At 36.1% G+C, this 23,628-nt stretch overlaps 1 protein-coding gene across 3 annotated transcripts; it reads left to right on the forward strand.

The window, feature by feature from the left end:
• Positions 1-15,091: 15,091 nt before the first annotated feature.
• On the forward strand, positions 15,092-23,375 carry LOC107821792 (uncharacterized). Of its 3 annotated transcripts, none has more exons than XM_016648246.2 (4): positions 15,092-15,451; positions 18,742-21,194; positions 21,302-21,734; positions 23,209-23,375. In XM_016648246.2, the coding sequence occupies exon 2, from the start codon at positions 18,773-18,775 to the stop codon at positions 19,967-19,969; it is 1,197 nt and encodes a 398-aa protein (XP_016503732.2). In that variant the 5' UTR covers positions 15,092-15,451; positions 18,742-18,772; the 3' UTR covers positions 19,970-21,194; positions 21,302-21,734; positions 23,209-23,375. The 3 variants fall into 3 exon arrangements, 2 of the variants coding, with proteins under 2 accessions (XP_016503732.2, XP_016503731.2); XR_012707621.1 differs by having other exon boundaries at positions 15,097-15,451; positions 20,919-21,194; XM_016648245.2 differs by lacking the exon at positions 15,092-15,451 and having other exon boundaries at positions 15,458-21,005; positions 21,079-21,194.
• The last annotated feature ends 253 nt before the right edge of the window (positions 23,376-23,628 follow it).

Raw genomic sequence — 23,628 nt, forward strand, 5'->3', positions numbered from 1 at the left:
GAAATAAATAGAACTTCTGTTTGAAATATACATAAACAGAATTCAATTCTAGAACTACCCAGGGACAAGTGGTAGCTACATCCGGAAGACATGAACATCTTCAGAGTCAACCCCCATCCTCCACCGCAACTCTGCTCCAAAATCTGACGCAAAGTGCAGAAGTATAGTATGAATACAACCGACTCCATGTACTCAATAAGTATCTTGACTGACCTGGATAAGCTAGTGATGAGGTTTTTTAGTTAAAACATACTCATTGATATAACCTTTACATTAAGTTGGCAACATCTGTTTGAAATAAATACAACTTCTGTTTGAAATATACATAAACATAATTCAATTCTAGAACTACCCAGGGACAAGTGGTAGCTACATCCGGAAGACATGAACATCTTCAGAGTCAGCCCCCATCCTCCACCGCAGCTCCGCTCCAAAATCTGACGCAAAGTGCAGAAGTATAGTATGAATACAACCGACTCCATGTATTCAATAATTATCTTGACTGATCTCGATAAGCTAGTGGTGAGGTTTTTTAGTTAAAACATACTCATTGATATAACCTTTACATTAAATTGGCAACAGAACAATACTATAATATAATGGAAAAAGGTATACGAAACGAATATGCGAAGAAATAATGAGTACCAGAAGAGATCACAATTTAACATTTCCCAATATCTCGACCAATCCTTTCCTTAGAGCGATAACTTTTAAACTACGATATTAACTGCATAACTTTCATAGTGTGAGGAATGTACTCCAGATATCAAGTCAAGGGCACAACAACATCCTTCGTGCATTTATCTCATCCTCACCAAATATACGTATAATAGCACCAACAGGTGGTAGAAATACCAATAACAGTAATGACAAAGTAGAAAATACATAAGTAGCAATAATGAACAAGGAAATACATATGGACAAGGGATTTAAGGTCAGCGAAGTAGATGTTCTTGTTCTTTTGGTGACTATGGCCACTTCACCAGTTACCAGATTGGTAACTGTGCACATTTTTATAAGAACTCCACTTTGCTCCGTTTAACATAGATTTGAGACATAGACTTTCCATCTTTTCAACACTGAGAATGTACCCCCCCCCCCTTTCCTTTTTTTTTATTATACATATACAAGATACATTCTCTTTTCTGCAGGGCTTTCAGTGAGAGACAATCCATGGTGTTTTTAGCATCCACTGTTCGTGAACCATTGCAGTCCATTTCTTCTCATTGTTCCCTGCACATATAAATTATGGGTTAGATTTAGGAACCCAAACTAGTTTGGGTCCCTTGTTATGAGAAAAGGGATGGATGGGGGCTTTTCTAGTCCATGCATGAAATATTCGTTTCTTGCGAGAGGTACCTGGTCCCTCTTTAGTAGTCACTTTTTCAGTAAACACTTTGTTTTTCTTAAAAGATTGAACCCTGGCCTGGCAGTTTTCTTTGATGTGCCCATTGTTCCCACAGTGGGTACACAGCCAGTTATCAGGAATAGTGACGTACTTGTTGTGAGAGTTGTAGAGAGTTTCCTCCTTTTGGAACTTGATTCCCTGCCTATTTCCACTATTGTTGAAGTACATGGCAGTGACAACATCTGAAGACCAGGTCCACCTTAGAGATTTCTCAAGATCAATTTTTACTTTCTCCAATTCAGCTTGAAGTTGCCTATCTTTCTCAAGTTCACCACATAGACTAGTTTTCACATCATTTAATTCCTTCTCAAGCTTGATATGTGTCTCACTAACTACTTTCCTCCCTTTCCCTAGATTCACAATCCTATATTCGGAATTCAGTCCATTAATGGTTTCCTCTAGGTCAGTGATTATTACCAAAAAGTCATCCCTCTCTTGCTCAGTAGCTACAATTTTCTCTTCTAGAGTGTGTTTCTCATTGCTAAGACCTTCTATGGTTTCCTTCAAATCAACTACCACTACCATAAAATCATCTCTCTCATTTTCTACACTATTTATTTTTTCATTCAAAACTTCCTTTTCCTTTTCAAGATTAGTTATGGTCTCATTTAGGTCTACTACACATACCACCAGATCATCTCTAGATTGTTAAGCTTCTCCTAGTTCTAAGGTCAGGATTTTCTTATCATTATCAAGGCTATAATATGCATTAATTAGAACATTTGCTAATGACCTTAACTTCTTAGAAGAGTAGGATTTCAGATTTCTTTGAACATCCCTGAAATACCTCATCATTTTCATCCTCTTCATCATCATCAGACTGAGCCATCAGCGCGAACAGTGAGTCATATTTTGTTGCTTCAGTTTTCGCTGCCATCATAGAGTTATTTTCTGCATCGGGTTCCCCTTCTGATTCACTGAAGGAGTCTCCCCAAGCAGCAAGAGCCCGTTTCACAATATTTTCAGCTGCACTTTTTCGACTGAATTGTTTGTCTAGAACCGAGTTCCTTTTTGCTGCTTTGTTAGAGTTTTGTTTGTATTGCTCCTGTTTCAGAAGTGGATAGTGTTTGATGAAATGCCTGGCTTTCTGCACCTATGATAGAGATCGTTGTTCCTTGCCTTACTTGAATTGCCCCTCTTTGATATACCACCATTCCTTCGAATCATCTTTTGAAACCTTTTAGTAAGATAGGTCATATCACTATCTTCTTCACTTGAGTCACTGTTTTCAGCCTTGAGTACCTAGTTCTTTTCCTTCTTTGGCTCTCTCTTTTCACTGTCTTTCTTTCTTTTCACCTCGTATGTCTTCAGATTTCTAATCAGCTCATCCATGGTTATAGTTTGTAGATATTTAGCTTCAGTGATGGCATTTACCTTACTCTCCCAAGAATCAGGTAGAACACTGAGAATTTTCCTTACAAGCTTGTTTCTGGGAATAACATCTCCAAGTGAATGAAGCTCATTTATGATGGATGTGAATCTAGTGTACATATCTTGTATAAACTCTTCATCCTTCATCTTGAAGAGCTCATATTCAGTGGTGAGCATATCAATCTTGGACTGTTTAACCTGAGTAGTTCCTTCATGTGCGGTTTGCAATACTTCCCGTATTTCTTTGGCAGAATCACACCTGAGACTCTATTGTACTCATTAGGTCCCATACCACATACCAAGACTTTCTTAGTGCGATAGTTCTTTTCTATGGCTTTTCTGTCAATATCACTGTACTTCTTTCTTTCTTTCGGCACCATTGGTCCAGTTTCTCCAAGATTCTTCATAGGAACATGTGGACCATAACAGATGATGTCCCATAGTTCTGAATCTTCGGCCATTATAAAATCATGCTTACGAATCTTTATACATTTACTCAAAGGCAACCAAAAATCAAACCCGGGCTCGTACCTTAAAAGCAAACAAAACTCACAAAATCTGATAACCCATTCGATTACGAGTTTAACCATTGTAATTTCACTCAAATACGACTCTGATCGATGCTGAAAAGTCAAAAATTTACTTTATGAAAGTTTAGACAAAAATCCCCAATTTTACTTTTGAAATCATGAATCAAATGCCAAAAACGAGTATGGAATCACGAAATATAATCAAAATTTAGTAGAATACACTTACCCCATCCCATGTTGTGAAAATTACCTCCAAGATTGCCCAAAATTCAAGCTTCATTCATATTACGACCCGGATTTTCCACCATCGGGAGTCGTGATGGCATCTACTCATGAAATCTAGGCAAGCCGAGAGTTACAAATTTTATTACCCGTTTTACTTAGCTTTTTAACAGTTCAATATAACATGCGATCAAAAACAGAAATACCATAATAATAAAATGAATGCGGAAGACAAAATTTGATAATATTACTAGATACTAGTACAGAAATCCAAAATACAACTCTACCTAGAATTTGGTGTCATAATGTCACAGACTATCTACGAATACTACAAACAGTGGTCTAAGGGAAAATAATACAAATCTGTCTCTGAACTACATAAAAACAGAATGAAAAGATAGAAGGGGACGCCAAGGCCTGCGGATGCCTGCAGGACTACCTTGGGTCTCCTGATGGACTGAAGGCAGCAACCTCATTGTGGTCCAAAAGCTATAGCACCGGGATCTGCACACAGTGTAGAGTGTAGTATCAGCACAACCGACCCCATGTGCTGGTAAGTGTCGAGCATAACCTCGGTGAAGCAGTGACGAGGCTAGGACAAGACTACCAAATAAATCTGTGCAGTTATATCATATACAACAAGTAATAACGAAAGAAACTAGCAGTTAAAGATGGGAAGAGGAAACAAGCTCGTGGGAAATATCATGTTCAAATATAAATTCAGTAAAGAAGCGTACATTACACCAAAATTCAACTATAAGCAAGAATAAGGAAATCAATGACTGCACGGCATCACCCTTCATGCTTTTACTTTTGTTCTCACCATAAGAATCAATATAATCGGCACGGCATCACCCTTCGTGCTTTTACCTCAGAAAATCATGTCACGCATTATCCTTCGTGTATTATCACTCATATCATGGCACGACATCACCCTTCGTGCATTAACACTCTCTCACAAATATCATGCACGGCATCACTTTTTAATCAAAAATCTGTCAAAATTTTTAATCAAGTTATAATGAGCTAAATCTTGGTTCCTAGCATCTAATTTCATATTCTTGGTAATCTAGAAGTTAAGTAGGTCACAAACTTCTACAAGGAATAATTAATCGTATAATTTAACTCCCGAGCATGATTAATCTTGGTACATGCATATATGCTCATCACCTCATATATGCATCACTCCCCCCCCTTCCCCCATGTAACAAACAATAGCAATTAGTAGAAAAAATTTCCTCAACAAAGTTAGGCAAGACACTTACCTCAAACAAGCCAAATAGATACACTAAAAGCACCATCCCGCTTAAATCATCCTCCAAATGGCTCAAAACTAGCCAAAAGAAACGTAAAATCATCAAAAATGTCATAGGAAGCAAACCAAATCGATAAAGATTGAATCTTTATACATTTACTCAAAGTCAACCAAAAAGTCAAACCTAGGCTCCTACCTCAAAACCGAACAAAACTCACAAAATCTGATAACCCATTCGATTTCGAGTCCAACCATACTAATTTTGCTCAAATCCGACTCCGAATCGATGCTGAAATCTTAAAAATACACTTTATGAAAGTTTAGACAAAAATCCTCAATTTCTCTTTTGAAATCATGAATCAAATGCTAGAAACGAGGATGGAATCACGAAATATAATCAAAATCGAGTAGAATACACTTACCCTAGCCCATGTGGTAAAAATCACCTCCAAGATCGCCCAAATCTGAGCTCCATTCATGTCACGACCCGGATTTTCCACCCTCGGGAGTCTTGATGGCGCCTACTCATGAAAGCTAGGCAAGCCGAGAGTTACAAATTTTATTACCCTTTTTACTTAGATTTTTAACAGTTCAATATAACATGCAATCAACAACAGAAATACCATAATAAGAAAATGAATGCGGAAGACAAAATCTGATAATATCACTAGATACTAGTACGGAAATCCAAAATACAACTCTACCTAGAATTTGGTGTCACAATGTCATGGACTATCTACGAATACTACAAGCAGTGGTCTGAAGGAAAATAATACAAATCTGTCTCTAAACAACATAAAAATAGAATGAAAAGATAGAAGGGGACGCCAAGGCCTGCGGACTCCTACAGTACTACCTCGGCTCTCCTGATGGACTGAAGGCAGCAACCTCACTGTGGTCCAAAAGCTACAGCAGCGGGATCTACACACAGTGCAGAGTGTAGTATCAACACAACTGACCCTATGTGCTGGTAAGTGTCGAGCCTAACCTCGGTGAAGTAGTGAAGAGGCTAGGACAAGACTACCAAATAAACCTGTGCAGTTATATCATATATAACAAGTAATAACGACAGAAACTAGCAGTTAAAGATGGGAATAGGAAACATACTCGGGGGAAATATCATGTTCAAACAGAAATTCAGTAAAGAAGCGTACAGTACACCAAAATTCAACTTATAAGCAAGAATAAGGAAATCAATAATAAGTGCACGGTATCACCAATCGTGCTTTTACTCTCGTTCTCACCATAAGAATCAATATAATTGGCATGGCATCACCCTTCGTGCTTTTACCTCACAAAATCATGGAACTACATTATCCATCGTGCATTATCACTCATATCATGACACAGCATCAATCTTCGTACTTTTACATTCACAATATTGGCACGACATCACCCTTCGTGCGTTAACACCCTCTTACAAATATCATGCACGACATCACCCTTCGTGCTTTTACACTCTTCCTTACCCAAGCAACAATCACAAAGCAATTCGGGCAAGGGAATCAATGAAATCACAATAGAATCCCGCCAAGGGAACAATTGTATATCAATGATATCCCGAAAAGGGAAACAATATCATGAGCAATAACATCCCGGAAAGGAAACAACATCAAAAGCAACAACCTCCCGGCAAGGGAGACAATATCATAAACCTCTTCTCTTTTCCACAATTACTTCACAACTCAATTCTCAACTTGAGTCAATATTCTACAATGTTCAATTACCAAGAATACTTCCATAAGCCTTGTTCAACATTAGAAATCATCATATTAAGAATGGACAATACAAAATGGAGTCACATCAACCATAGTATAAGACTCACGAGCATGCTTGACACCGATGTATAGATACTCGTCACCACACCTATATGTCGTACTCAACAATTAACACATAGCAAATAAGACACAACTCCTAATCCCTCAAGCTAAGGTTAGACCAAACATTTACCTCAATGCCACGAATACAATCAAGCCTCAACTATCGCTTTACCCCTCGATTCCACCACCAATTCGCTCGTATTTAGCCGCAATTTACTTAACGATATCAATAAATGCTAAATGAATCAATTCTAATGCATGAAAATAGGTTTTCTAATGATTTCCCCAAAAAGTCAAAAATTGACCCCCAGGCCCACATGGTCAAAACCCGAGGTTTGAACCAAAATCTGATTACCCATTCACCTACGAACTCAAATATATAATTTATTTTGAAATCGGACCTCAAATCAAGGTCCAAATCCCCAAAATTTGAAAATCCTAAGTTTTACCCAAAATCACCCAATTCCCCATGAAAACCCTTGATTTTGAATTGAAATCATGTGAAAAGATGTTATGGATTAAAGAAAATGAGCTGGAAATGAATTTGGAGAAGTTGATGCCTTTGAAAAATCGCCCAAGACGTTTTTAGGGTTTGAAGAGTTATAAAAATGAATGTAATCCCGTCAAAATCCCAATTAACTGGTCGCAGATATCGCAATGCGACAGGAGCTTCGCAATTGCGAAAATCGCAAATGCGAACCAGGCCTCGCATTTGCGAACCTATGCATGGTCTGCTTACCTCGTAATTTTGAACAAATCCTCGCAATTGCGATACAGGCCCTCCCCTGATGACTTTGCATTTACGAACACAAGCAGGCCTGGGCTTTTTTCGCAAATGCGATCAAGCCCTCGCAATTTTCAAGCATGTTGGGCTCGCAATTGCGAAGAATGACCTCACAATTGTGAGATCAGAGCATGCAACACAACTGAACCTGCAACAGCCATTTTTCTAAGTCCAAATTCACTCCGTGGCCTATCCAAAACTCACCCCGAGCCCTCGGGGTTCCAAACCAAACATGCACGCAAGTCCAAAATATCATACGGACTTGCTCGTGTGATCAAATCATCAAAATAACATCAACAACCATGAAGTAAACCTCAAATTCATAAAAATTACTCAAGAACATCAAAATTTCTATTTTCTCAACTATACGTCCAATTTATACCAAATTTATTCAGATCTTTACCAAATTTCACAAATTCGACTTAATTATTATTTTAAACTTGTACTGGGATTCGGAACCAAGATACGGGCCCGATACCATCAAGAAATTACATAAATTCTCTTCTAAAAGCCTTTATATTTTCCAGCAAATAATTTTCTTTAAAAATTCATTTCTCGGGCTTGGGACCTCAGAATTTGATTATGGGCATATGCCCATGTCCCATATTTTACTACGTACCCTACGAGACTGTTGGATCACAGGTCCGGGTTTGTTTACCAAGAATATTGACCAAAGTCAACTTTAATCAATTTAAAAGCCAATTTCCTTATTTTGCTTAGTTTTCACATAAAAGCTTTCCGGAAACGCGTCCGAACTGCGCATGTAAATTGAGGTGAGACATAAAGAGATTTTTAAGGCCTCAAAATACAAAATTTACTTTCAAAATGAGTGATAACCTTTTGGGTCATCACAATTCAAAATATGATAAAATGTCTGAAACCTTCAAAATAGAGTACTTTATAATATTGTTCCAGCAATACCCTTCGCGAGCGCGGTAACAGCATCGCGTTCGTGAAGCACAAACTCACAGTGCCACACTTTACTCTACGTGTTCGCAGCAACACTCTCGCGAACTCGATGAAGCACACTGACAGACCTCCACGATCGCGGACAAATTTTCGCGAACGCGATGAAGAACCCATCAAGAGTGACCAGCCCTGCTCAATACTACGCAAACGCATAGACATGGAAGCGAACACGAAGAACAAACAGCTCAACGAACAAAAATATCCATCGCGAACGCGTCCCCTCTTTCGTGAACACGAAGCACAACTGAAAAATAAAAAAAACCAGCAATCTCAGGCAACTCCGAAATGGTCGGAAGTCAATCTGAAACACAACCGAGTCCCTCGGGACCCTGTCCGAACATGCCAACAAGTCCCATAACCTAACACGGACTTACTCGAGGCATCAAATCATACATAACAACATCAAAACCACGAATCGCACCTCGAATCGAACTTAATGAACTTTTGAACTTTCAACTTCTAAAGCTCATGTTGAACTATATCAATTTAACTCGGAATGGACTCAAATTTTGCACACAAGTCTCAAATAACATAAAGAAGCTATTCTGATTCCCTAAACTACGATCCAAACCCGATATCATCAAAGTCAATTTTCGGTCAAACTTTTGAACATTCCAAATCTTCAATAAATATTCATACATCTTGGAAAAGAGGAGGACCTTGAATCCATATTCTCTGTGGATGATGAACCCAATGAAGAAACTTTATTCTCTCTTGATATGTATGAAGATCAAGGCAATGATCACATTTCCAACTTTCTGCAATTAATGCTGAAACCTTCTATAAATATCCAAAGGCTAATCCGGGCATACGCCCAAGTCCATAATTACCACCTGGACCTATCGGAACCATCAAAACTCCGATCCGGGGTTAAATACGCAAAAGGCAAACTTGGTCAACTCTTCTAACTTAAAGCTTCTAACATGAGAATCCCTCTTCCGAATCGATCCCGAATCATCTAAAAAAATCAAATCCAACGATTTAAACAAGTCATAATACGTCATATGAATATACTCCAGACTTCAAACAGCTGAACAGAATGCAAATACCCAAAACGACCGGTCGGGTTGTTACACCAAAACATATGAACAATACATCAATTACAACATATATAAAGATGCACAATTAGCACGAATATGAAGTTCAAGCATAAAGTCTAAGAACTTAATATATGATAAAGCAACCTCAATATTCAACCGACGCTCTCCAAGCGTTCAATAAACATATACGCACACGATTCGATATCGAATGAATAATTACGTGTCTTTGGAGGGGTAGGTCCATATCCACATGCCATATCTGAGAATTCTAGCTCAATAGTCAATCATTATTTCGCACGGACAACTCACGTACCATAATCATCTCAAACCGCATAAACAACTCATGTGTCATAATCATCTCAAATAGCATGGACAATATACGTGTTATAACCATAATTCATGTGTGAAATTCAGTATGTATGTTGTGATGCATATGACAAAAGAGATCAATATTCAAGATGTAATGCATATGTACAACATACGATGATTGGCTCCCACATGTAATCCAACATATTAATAACCTATCATGTAAATTAGCATGTAAAGGATGTGTAAACATGATCTATTGCATGAATATAATGCTCAAATAGTTACCAATCAAAAGCACGCTACTAGGTAAAACTGTACATAACAAATAAGGCATAATTAAAAAGGCCTCCCCAAGCATAGAAAAACCTTTGCATCAGCATGTCTTGTATACATGACAAGCGCAAAATCGGTGTATAAAATTTTGGCTCACTAGTGAAAGATAGTATATTGATAATATCGTCTCCACATAGATTGGTTTAAATAATATTCAAATAAACATTCATCTTAACACTATTCGAGAAAATAAACCTTTGATTTTGAATTATTAAAGAACTAAGCGTAAAAACAAAGATTATCAATTACGAATGATTATTGGAAATTGGGGATCTAGGTAGAAACAATTGAATATCATTGAGAGAAATAAAGGCATTGACAAGACATATGTACAACTATTATCCGGGATATAACTCTATTCCAAGTTCAATTCTTATGTTCTATTGACTCTTTCGATTTCAACAACTGATTAGATCATCCATATGATTCAAATTCTTATTTTGAATGAATGAGAGCTCCGTTAAACAACCTAATGACAAGTGCTATGAACATTTGCATGAATATGTTGAAGAGCGTCTCTCGACTACTCCTCTAGATTGAGTTAATTGATAACTCTAGAAGTTCTTTCAATTACTTATAAGAGTCGTGAAATTCACCCAAACAAAATAATACAATGATATTCGTAATCACAAATAACCTTGCACTTCAATTCAAAACTCTTTCAACGAATTCAAGCACTACAAAAGTCAAATCCTCGAATTATAATCAAGACACTATATCTGTCAACAACCCTAAGAAGGAATACTCCATAGTGGATAAATTGTTCGTCATAAGAGTATTAAGAGAACAAGAAAATATTACAACCCACGAATTCAAACAAACGTTTGTATTGAATTATTCGAATGAAGTGTTCAAAGTCTCTGTTGTTTCCTTGTTCTCTCCAAAAGTTGCTCCAAAAATCCAAGATACCTAGTGTAGGATGAGCTTAGAATTTATATAAGTCAAGAGGAATGCCCAAAATTACAAAAATAGGCATGACGTAAGTTTTCCGCAAGCAAACGTGCATTGCCACGCACCTGGGAGCATGGGCGCGCATCTTTGGCAGTGTCCAGTAAGAAGACCATACTTTGCTTAGGAGAATCGAAATGACGAACCGTTTGAACTAACGAAAACTAGACTCAAATATCTATAAGAATAATGATAAAACTCCTTGTAGATTGAGAAATATCATCTGTTAAAGTTGGATCATGTATTTCTAGAGAGAAACTTTAGCTCCAACCTCTAAATCACACTACCTATTGCTTGAATATTCATTCCTTGTCACAACTTGACTTCTAAAATATTGTATTCAATCATCAAAAACTCGCCTTTACTATCTTTTGTATATTTTTTGAGTTTTGTACCTTTTTCTTCTCACATCTACACTTAGTACTTGCATGAACATTAATAAAACACAAATATGAGTTTTCTAGTAAAATTATCGCCAAAAATCTAATAATTACCTGAAATATAATCAAATAAAACTCTTAATATGTACTCATCAATATATGTTATTTCTACACACATAGCATGCATCAATCAAGTTAATTTTGGGGGGAAAATTCTCTCTTTGAGGTCAAGTCTCTAGTTACCTCTATTTTTTAAAACTCGTTTTTCCTTGCTCCAAATCTATCAAATGAGTTATATCTTGCCTAATAAATTCTCTACAATATCCAACAAAGCTATAGGACTTATTTTCTTAAGTAAAAAATAAGCTTAGTCAAAATCATTAAAAGCCAATCCCGAGCTCAAATGGTCAAACCCCAAAATCAAAATCAAATTTTTGTCACCTAAAACCTCTTAAGTCAAAATATATTATTAGATTTCAAATCTAAGGTCATTTAGATATTCAAATTATCATTTAGATAATTCTAGGTTTCTCTAAAATTTTACTTGATTTAACTTTCAATACATATTCCTTAGAAAAAGTAATGATAAATTCATGATATAATAATAGATTTGGTCGTTCGAGTTAGAATCACTTATATGAACATCATAGATAATAAATCATTCAGAAATCATGCTAATCTGAGCTTCCTAGCTCCAAAAACAATAAAATAAACTTTGAATACGAAATGTGGGCTATTTATAGAAGAAGGCTAAGACTTGCTGAAAATTAACCTGTCGCAGCGTCCCATGCATCACGACAGGTCTTCAGATTTTCTGATTTCAATTGTAAGTGCAGTGCTACCCTTCAGTAAAATAGTTATAACTTTTTCTATAAATGTTCAATGGTTTGAACCTCTGGAAATTAGACTCAAGGAACTACATTTTTTATTTTTGAATTATCTCCAAATTGATTATAAATTGGAAGATATACTCTTATGAAATAAGGCTAAAAATGAAAGGCCATGTTTAGCAGTCCATTTTTTCCGAAACTTACCTGAGCCTTTTGATACCACTCCAAGTTATTTCAATAAGGTGAAATACCATATATGAACTTATCAAAAAGCTTAAAACTTAAAACGAAGGAAAATCTTTTGGTAGGTACCTAGGATTTTCCATTTTACTTAGAAGACCTATAAAAAGAGATTTTCAACACCTCATGGATAATTTTAAATTAAGGCTTGGCGGTTAGAAGATCCAATGCGTTACTATGACAGGAAGAGCCAGCCTTATCAAATCCACCCTCAACTCTATACCTAATCATACCATGCACTATATCTCATTCCCTTACAATATCCTTACACAATTAGATAGATACCAAAAACATTTCCTCTGGGGCGCCACCTCTCAAAAGAATAACATGCATCTAATTAAATGGGAGACAATTATACTGCTTAATCCCAAGGAGGTCTTGGAATACAAAACCTCTCCACCAAAATAAAGCCCTCCTAGCTAATCTAGCATGGAGACTTTTTAAGAATCCATCATCTTTTTGGGCATCCATACTCCTAACAACGTGTATTACCTATAAAAGACCTCATTCATTTGGAAAAACATTCAATAGGGCTGGCACCATTGTCAATTAGGGGCTTAATGGGTAGTCTCATCGGGCAACCAAATCAATTTCTGGGATGATAATTGGCTTGATAACCAAACCTCCCTTAGATCCCTAATTATGGGCCCCCTACCACTTCTAGAGTCCGAGTGAAAGATTAGTTACTACATACACGAAAATATTTGGGATGTAACTAACCTACCATTTCAGCTTCCCCGGACTTTAATATTTAAAATACTTAGTATTTACCTACCCCAATACCCCACTCATCATGATTCTCATATATGAAACCTCACACCATCAGGATAATTTACTGTCCAATCATGTTATCATGCACTAACGCCACATACCCCTTCCCCAAGCCATACTTGGATATGGAAGCTGCACACGCTTCCAAAAATTAGGTACTTTCTTTGGCTCTGCAACCACAACAAACTCCCCACAAATGCATATTTAGATCATCTTAACATTATCAACAATCTCCTTTGCTCTTACTGTTCTATGGGTAGTGAGACTATAAAACATCTCCTCTTCGACTGCACTACCTCCACACCCCTATGGGCCCACCTAGGTCTTAGTCATCATATAACCTCCCTCAAAGACATCAACATTCCTCTACTTGAGCAAATCAAAATGCTGATCACCCAATACACACACCATACCCCATACAACATTCCCCATCCACATTAATTCCATACTGTCTATGGGGTATTTGGATCCAATGCAATAATAATATTTTCAACCAAAATTCTACCCCAGCCCCTACCACCAAATCCTTAAAAGAGCTACGGAATTTCACTTCCTTACATCACAAAACAAAAACACAAAACACAAGCTCCTCTTTATATCAAATGGCAACCTCCCAACCAAAATATTACAAATTGAACATTGATGGAGCAGCTAAGTCTCTAGGTCTTAATAGCATGGGGGGAGGGGTCATACGCTCATCTGAAGGGGACTGGATTTTGGGATTTGCTAAACATATCGAGTTTGGTAATAGCATCCAAACGGAGCTAATTGCTTTACTCCATGGCTTGCGCCTAGCCTTACAACATGGTTACCTCCCAGTGGGGATCAATATAGATGCTAAGGAGGTAATCAATTTATTTCATTCGGATAACCCTCACTATACTAACTTGCTCACTTATTGCAGGTTATTGCTCAAGCAGCTGGGTAATCCTCTTCTACAGCATGTATACAGAGAGCATAATATGGTAGTTGATGGCTTAGAAAACTATGGTACACACTTAATTAGCATGCAACAATGGCTTGCATCTTTTTGGTACACCACTACCTTTTGTCCACCAACACTTCCATGCAGACAAAGAAGGGACAGTAAGACGGAGACTTGTCAACTCTTGCGTTTTTTATAACCACCATGTTCCCCCAAATGTAAATCCATGCACAAGTATGCTCCCTGATCCCCTATCCAGTAATAACCCGGCTAGTTTTTGTAATGATCCTTCCATGGATCCTAGTAGTACAGTAGCTAATAGTTTAAGTACTGATCCACCTATGGATCCTAGTAGTAATGTAGCTAATAGTTTAAGTGTTGATCCACCTATGGATCATAGGTCAATAGTAATTACTCATGTACCATCAGCCAACACAAGTGCCACGAGCACCTTGCCCTCTGTAACTCTTTAATAGTAGTAATGAAGTAATCTTTTATGACCAAAAAAATGACAACTGAAATCAACTTTAAGAATCCTTAAAAATTCCAACATGAAAATAGCATTGAAATGCTTCCGGTCTCCTGAGGTCCTAGGTCGAACATATGTACAAGTCTAAACACACACTACCAGAAAATAAGCCTATTGCAATAGGTTTTAGTAACGGTTATAGAACCATTGCTATAGAGCACATATAGCAACGGTTATAACCGTTCCCGTAGAATGTGGATGATATCAGCACACTTTTGATATAAAACTGTTACCATTGACATTAAACCGTTGCCAAAGCACTTTTTAACCGGACGGTTTAGAACGGAATTTTGGAAAAACTGATAACGGAACGGTTTTTGTTCTCCTTATCATATTCCCTCTTAAATTTTGTTAAACTCGCCAAATAAAAATAATTTTTGTTGTTTTAATTAATTAGAAAATAAAAATATAAAAGTCTCTAATTTAATTACTCCATATCCTATTAGCAGCCATCGATATCCCCAAAGTCCCAAACCCCAAAATCGCCTTTGACGCATCTCCACCCCATCTCCAACCAAAATCTCCACCATCTTTCAGCCATAAAACTTCCACCAAAGCACCATGGAAAAGACCACCTTCTTCCCCTGTTAAACCAACATCGATTACTCGAAGAAAACCCATATTTCAATCTCTCTGTTAGAGACAACGAAATTGCATAAAAACCTTTTTTGCGATATCCGACTGCTCGAAGGATAAATTGCTGAAATTTGTTGGCGTCCGAAACTCCAAGGAAACAAAGAAACTAACATCATTCCAAGACTTAGGATTTGAGCGGGTGAAATTATAGGTACTTTCTTTCTCTCAAGTTTTTCGCCTATTTTTAATAGACTCTCTTTAATATTTGTCAAATAAGAGTACAAATGGGTATTCTCTAAATCTCAAAGCCTAAGTTTTGTTATATACAGTAAATCTCCTCCATTTTACTAATTTAATTGCTTCTTTATTTCAATATTTCTTCCTAGTATTATTCCCTATTTGTTTTTTTCCTTTTTGAATTTGTGGTCCGCCTTTTAATTTCATCGATCTGTATTGATTTCATGTATAGATTTCATGAGGTTTATTGTTTTGTTTAAGGAATACATGTAAATTTATATAATATTTGTGATTTTGGGTGCACTTTTTTGGGGCATTTTTATTAGTTTTCTTTTGCGCTCCATTCTTTGATTTTTTCTGGTGATAAAATGCTTCAAGTTTGAAGCTCAAAGTGGTTGTTCTGTAGCACGATATGTACATGAGATACAGAAAAATATATTTAACTTGCAAGTGTTAATGATGCGTGTAACAACTTGTGGAAAATAGAGCATGTGCTTGTGAATCTTAGCTTTAAAAACCTTGAAATAGTGCTGGACTTGGACAGCAAACAAAAGGGATAACTTTTTATGCGTGTTTTCTAAAAACTGTTGATACTGCATTAGATCTGTTGTTTCACCATAGAGAGACTTGAACTTGAAAGAATGTATAACTAGGCACCACTGTATTCAATATTAATGTTACTGTTTTGCAGAAATAAATCCCAACTTATTTCTAATTCTCCTCTTTTTCTCTTTGTTTACATTGTTAATTACAATTTCTGTGCCAGCTTTTATCTTTCTATCGATAGTCATGATATTTCATTTATTGAGATTTTAATTTTGTTTGTTTCTAATTCTCCTCTTTTTCTCTCTGTTAACTGTGTTAATTAGAGTTTGTTTGAGCGGTAAGCAGTGATGAAATCTTCACTTCTTCTTTATTCAATTATTTGTACAATCGTTTTTCTACATTCTTAGTATAACACTACTGCGACGTCGAGCTTCATTCTCTATGGCTATTGTTCTTCTATGTGCTTCTATTTTTGGGTGCATGTTGGCTCTATTCTTTTTCTCAAAACAATTGTACTCATGTTTTTTTATTTTTTTTCATAGTTTGTAATTATAATGATCTAGCTGTGGTATTAATTTTTAATTAGTTAGACAACGTTCCTTCCAACTTGGTATGCATGTCCCTTCTGCTTGATTTTCCTAGAGCTAATGGTTGAGTTGACATTGGATGCCATTGGTTATTACTTAAGTTCTTGTTAGTTGGGAGAATGAAAATGAAACAAGTTTATGTTGAGAAGAGTTTGCAATTTTTGAGTAACGAAAGTAGTTTTACAAAGTAATAGGCTTATTGTGAACTTATTGGCAAGTGCACAAATTCCAGTAGATACGTTGATGATTTTTGAATAAATATTAGCCTTAACTCATTATTGAATAACACATGCAGTGTACATTTATTGCTCACCTTCAAGTTCCGCAAATCTCTGTTTCTCCCTACACATATTCGAAGTATCAATCTCTTTGATGAGTTTCCTATCTTTTTTTTTGCGCTTTCTTTCTTCTTCACTCTTTCATTTTCGGAGTTATATATTTTGTGTTTGAAAATTTTCTGCCGATGGTGTTTTATGGCATGATTCTATATAAGTTGAGAAATATAGATTGTGAGGTTCCTGCTTCCAACTTGTACAACAAATTTAATGTATGTCCTTCTCTAATTTAGGATTTTATTTATATCATATCCTAGATTTCTCAATTTTTGTTTCATGTTATCTCTGTTGTGTGATTTAATTTTTATTCTGGTAGTTTCTCTATTTTTGGGGATATTTTTCTGTTAAAATTTTTGATTGCATGTCCGGTTTAAATACTGATGCACAAAAGGTGCTTGGTAATATGTCTAAATCAATTGAATTTATGATTTATCCTATCATTGGGAGAGATAGTTGGTTATGGTTCTATTTTGGTTACTTAGTAAGGAACAAGATCTTAGTTTATTTACTGTTTAGGTATGAATTAAGATGAAATAAGGGTTAACAATTCTTCTTGGTTTATGATCTTTCTCTCTCACACTTCTTTTGATTTATTTGTTAATCAGCAGCCTCCTCAGTTTTCTTGCATAATTATCTTTGGATTCCTCAAAAGAAAATAACAACCTAAGAAGAAATAACATGTTTTCAGTTTTTTTCGCTTTGTTTTTGGGTTGGCAATGAAGAATGAGTATAGTGTACCACACGTGTCTTTTTTGAAGGGGAGGGCCATCACACTTATAGAGTTTGTCCATCTTTTTAAAATTTATATAAAGTGTAATCTCTCTTAAATTATTCTGGTTTGAATCACTCCATTTGACAATTACTCCTCCAAGACTGAATACATTAAGTAATTTTCCCTTTTTGCATTTCTGAAACTATTTTAAAGAGATGAGTTACAACTAAAAAATAATTGGTAACAATGCAATGCCATGGAATAAGGCTAATGAAGTATGTACCCGGTGGTCTTTTCTGTTAAGGCCCATTTGTTTTGTGTTACTGCTGGCCTATTGTATTTATACGATCTTGGGTACCTTTTTATATTTAATAAAATTTTACTTAATAAAAATTGGGTGTATTTTGTTAATGTATATTTTTTCAAATGCAGTAAATTTTACTTGCTTCAGTGATAGTTTTCTTTTCTAAGATAATCAATACTTGCACATAGTTTTAGAAGCTCTTAGTAGTGAATTATGTCTTTGAACTTCAAATTTATTTCTCGTATTTTTTCATTGTAAAATGGAGAGGCTAGCTGGATGTAAATATTAGAACATTAAATAGTATTCTGAAATGGTCAAAAATAATGCTACTATGTTTTAATTGAAGGACGGTAAGGCTCTAATAGTAGAATGATAGAATTGGGATAGAACTAGATTTGCACTTCTGAGTTTCTTCACTTAATTTCTATCTGAATGGGAGGTTATTTTTAATCTGATAGAATTTGTTTTGTATTTGTGAACTGATTTATAATTTCTAATGTCATAGATAATGAACAGTTAGATGAAAAGCTAATTACATAGATTGAGACTCCTCAGAATATAATTACTAGAGAACTAAGAACAGAGTTGTAGGCTTTTAATAGCAGAATAGTTGAACCAGCAAACCAAAACAAGGGGATTCAAAAGAATCAGCTCTAGAATTTTTGTATCATTTTGAATGTTAGAATCTATGTAGAAGATGCATGGTTAGAATCTAGATAGAAGAAAGAGTAAACATTACCAGGCATGAGTTAATTGTGTTGATTTACTTTTGTCGTATAGGATTTTCATGGATAATGTAGATAAAAGTTGAATGCATCTCCTAAGATGGACGGATGAGTATATCCGTGAAGTGAATGATTTCCTTGATAAGGCATTTGAACGAGCTTCACAAGGAAATGAAATATTATGTCCTTGCCAAAAGTACATTAATCGCAATTGGCATTATAGAAATGTGGTGGAGGATCACTTGGTCGTTAATGGCTTTGTTGATGGTTACACCGAATGGGTTTTCCATGGTGAAGGATTTTCCTCTAGAATTACACCTCATCAAAGCAATAATGATGAAGGTTCTAACATGCATGATGATATTGATGGATTACTTCATGACCCATTCAGAAATGTAGAAGGCGAGCCGGTACAACAAGAAGGGATGAAAGAGGCTCTATCTGAAGATGCTAAGAGATTTTTTAAATTTAGAGGAAGGGAACAAGAATTATATCTAGGGTGTGAAAACTTCAATAAACAGAGTTTCACCATCCGGTTGTACTTGTTTAAGTCTTTGCATGGGTTGAGTAATGTAGCCTTTTTAGACTTGTTAGAGTTGCTAAAAGAGTTGTTTCCCTTTGCTAAGCTGCCAGAGTCTTTCAACAAGGCTAAAAATATGATAAAAGATTTGGGTCTTCATTATGATAAAATACATGCATGCCCTAATGATTGCATGCTATTTTGGAATGACAATGCAAAGGCCGATAATTGCTCTGTTTGTGGGTCTTCTAGATGGAAAAGTTCTAATCGTGCCTTGACTAATGCAAGTTCTAAAGTTCTTGCAAAGGTTTTAAGGTACTTTCCCTTGAAGCCTAGGCTTCAGAGGATATTCATGTGTCCTGAAACAACTATTGCAATGAGATGGCATGCTAATGAACGACCTAATAATGGGAATTTGAAGCATCCTGCTGATGGAGAAGCTTGGAAGGATTTTGATTCTCTACATCCCGACTTCTCCAAAGATCCACATAATGTTAGGTTGGGTCTTTCAAGTGATGGTTTCAACCCATTTCGAACTATGAGCATTTCTCATAGCACGTGGCCTGTCATGTTAATGAACTACAATTTATCTCCATGGATTTGCATGAAGCCAAAATATATCATGTTGTCAATGATCATTCCAGGTCCTTCATCTCCTAGAAATGATATAGATGTGTACTTACAACCACTTATTGCAGAATTGAAGGAACTATGGGAAACTGGGATAGAAACATATGATGCTGAGATAAAGCAAATATTTTAAATGTGTGCAGCCTTGTTGTGGACAGTTAGTGATTTTCCGGCATTAGCTATGCTTTCAGGATGGAGCACCAAGGGGAGGTTGGCATGACCCACTTGTAATTATGACACATGCTCTCTATATCTCAAACACAGTCATAAGATGTGTTATATGGGCCATCGAAGATTTTTGCCTCATGATCATCCTTTGTGGAAAGATAAGAAGTCATTTGATAGTAAGGAGGAACATAGACCTGCACCTACTCCTTTGTCGGGTATAGAAGTGTTTCAAGAGCTGCTTGAATTCAACAATGTTTTTGGAAAGGGCAAAAAGAAACGACCTCGGGATAACAAGGGTCCGTGGAAAAAAATCTATTTTTTTTTGAATTGCCATATTGGGCGCATGACAAATTGAGGTACAATTTTGATGTGATGCACATAGAGAAAAATATATGTGACAGTTTGCTTGGGACTTAATTGAAAATGGAAAAAAAGTCAAAGGATCATGTAAATGCTCGCCATGACTTACAAGAAATGGGGATACGAAAGGAGTTACAACGAAGAGAAGATGATGATGGAACAGTGAGTTTGGCTAAAGCTTGTTTCTACATGAAACCAAAAGAGAAAAGTTTATTTTGTACTGTCATAAAAAATGCCAAGTTACCAAAAGGTTGTGCTTCAAATATTTCAGAACACGTGCACGTGAAGGAGATAAAAATATCAGGGTACAAGAGTCATGATACTCATTTTTTAATACATTACTTGCACCAGGTTGCTGTTAGAAAGACGTTGCCCAAGAGTGTTTCATTGGCCTTGATTAGGTTGGGTAATTTTTTTAGAGCTATATGTAGTAAGGTCATAAGACGAAGAGATCTTGAAAAAATGAACTCTGAAATTGTTGAAATAAATTGTGAGTTTGAAAAGATTTTTCATCCAACATTTTTCGATATAATGCCACATTGGCTGATTTGCAGAAAATGTCCCAAACCAATACCGAGAATCGCAAAAAGTTAAAATATCCACACATTGCTGGCAAACGAAGTTTTGCTCGAATATGCGAGGTTTGATATTTTCTTTCTTATTATTCTTTTAAATATGAACTTATTAACTTTATACCACTTTTTATATAATCAGGAAAAAAAGAAAGAAACTTCTGAGCCTCTATCAAGCAAGAACATCTTTGTGGCCACAAGAAAAAGAAAACCTGATCGAGTTACAAGGCCTCGTATGCGGATACTCTTAACAAAATTGTACGAGTTATTAATTTAAAGTTTTTTGTTATCATTTGTCTGTTCTTAGTTATTGACTCAGTGTCATATACTTTCTGATTGAACAATGACTCAATTTGGTCTTGTAGGCTGAAATAGAAAGAATACAACCAACACAAGAAAGTGAAGATGGCAGTCAATCAGTTGATGCATTTGCATCAGTCATGGGATCTGAGCATCCAGGTCGCCCAAGATTGTATGGACGTGGGGTTACCAAGACTTCCTTAAAAAGAAAATTGGGATATTTGGGACCCTCTACTGATAAGGTGATGCAGCAAAAATTGGAGGAAATAGAAGAAAGGATGCAACAAAGATTGTAGGAAAAGTTCAATGCACAAAAAGATGCCATGGAACTAAAAGTTGCAGTTAACATCATTTTACAACTTAAGCATCTGAATCCAGATTTACGGGTTGATCCCAGCATGCTAACTTTCAATGCTCGTTCACCTGGAGAAGCTTCCTTTGCACAATAAGCTGCTGTGCAACTAATCAATCGTCTATCTAATGGGAGTAATAATCAAGGTCAGTACGTCTATCTTGCCTCTGCAACTTTATTTTTGGGCTATGATGAAACATGGAGAAAATGATAGTTTAGTTAGTTCAACATGGTGGGTTGTTTGGTCCAGTATGTATGTTCTTGTCATTGATTGGTCCAATATATTGGCCCCTTGAAATAGGACATGGTGGGTTGCTTGGTCTTGTGTTTGGGTTTCAATGTTAACCTTTTTTTTGTGTTGATGATGAACCAACTCTTTTCCTTGGTTAGCCACTGCCCAGAATAGCCATTGTGTATTTCTCTTTATTTGTTGTTGATTAGCTATAATATAGTCAATATTTCCTTGCTTGATCCATAGAACTTTGCAAACTCTTGCATCTTGAAGCCTCCAGTTGTCTGCTGCATTCCTTGCCCAGCTCCACTCTTCAATTGTGCCCTTTATTCTGCTTTTTTCGTGTGAGATCCATGAGTGTTCATGCTTTTTCCTCTTCCTCTTGTGTTCCTAGTATTACCTGCTATCTGTATAAGATGATTTCCTTCATCTAGCCTGCCATTTATCCTTCATAGCTCCAGCCTCTAACTGCTGCATTCTCCATGATTTATGCTCCTTATGATTGCATTTTTCCTCTGCTTCCATGCCTTCCTTGTGACTCAATTAGCTCCCCTTTTGTATTCCTGTTGCCTGACTCCCTGTATGTGCATATGAATTCCCTTTAGAAATTGAGAGAATCCATTTGTAGACCTGATCTGCAACTTTGTGTTTGCTGCAACCATATTTGGTACTGTCCCTTTTGAGATCAATATCGCGTGTTGTCTCTATGTGTTTTGTTAAGATCCTTGTCCTGTTTGATGCCTCATATGCTAAATTATGATGCAACATCGAGGATTTGTGAAATTCTGCCTCCACTGCCTCGACGCCTTGGTTATGAAAAAACAGATTAACATCATCTCCTCCACAAGGATTTGAAGATATTGATCTTGAATTAGTTCCAGCTCCATCACCAGATCCTTTGCCCTTTTCTTCATCTCTCTTCCTACTGCCTCGACACCTTGAATCTCAAATATGGACATTGCAATTTATCCCCATGAAGCTCAAGATGGATTTTTCGGTCATGGAAGAATATCAAAGTTGTTATATTATGCACATTTGTTGACTTCTTATTGTTCCTGTGTTATATTAAGACTCATTTGCATTTTAGACTAGGACTTTTATGCATTTTGTCGTCTTCTTTTTTTCTTGTCTTTGAGATTTTTACTGTTATTTTGTGAACTTGGATAAAGAAGTCCACTTGATTGGTTCTGTAAGAAAATAGTCCTATCATATATCTGAAACAATAGTAGAATGATTAATTTGTTGTACAAAATTCCCAATATATCTTTCTTCGCTTGATTTCCTTGCTTTCAACTTTGTGCTTTATGTATTGTTTATGGACCATACCCATTCTTATAATGATAAACCAACCCTTGAAGGATAATGACTTTATTTATCCTCTTTTGTAGGTGGGGCAATTGAAGAAAGGGAATATGGAGATTGTGAAGATCTAGACCTTACTTAAGAACTTTGAATTATTGTCCAAATTCTAGGAATCTTTTGTTATCAACATTTGAAACTTATAACTCTAACTCTTGAAGTGTTGAAATATAAAACTTATGTGATTGGGTTAAAATATTTTGGTGTTGAAATGTAAAACTTATGTGATTGTGTTAAAATATTTTGGTTTTATGGAGACAATATAGATTATGAGGTGTTTTATCTTTTTATTTATATAAATTTCAAGTTATAACAAATTTTATATATCTAAATATTCATTTACAGCCAGGGCGTAATAGTCTAATAGAACTGTTCCAATACGTCTTGCAAACTGTTCCAATAGGTCTGACTAATCGTTCCAAAATGTGCGACAAATTGATACAATGGGT

The sequence above is a fragment of the Nicotiana tabacum genome, chromosome 3 (genome assembly GCF_000715075.1).
Source record: "Nicotiana tabacum cultivar K326 chromosome 3, ASM71507v2, whole genome shotgun sequence".
NCBI classification, from domain to species: Eukaryota; Viridiplantae; Streptophyta; class Magnoliopsida; order Solanales; family Solanaceae; genus Nicotiana; species Nicotiana tabacum.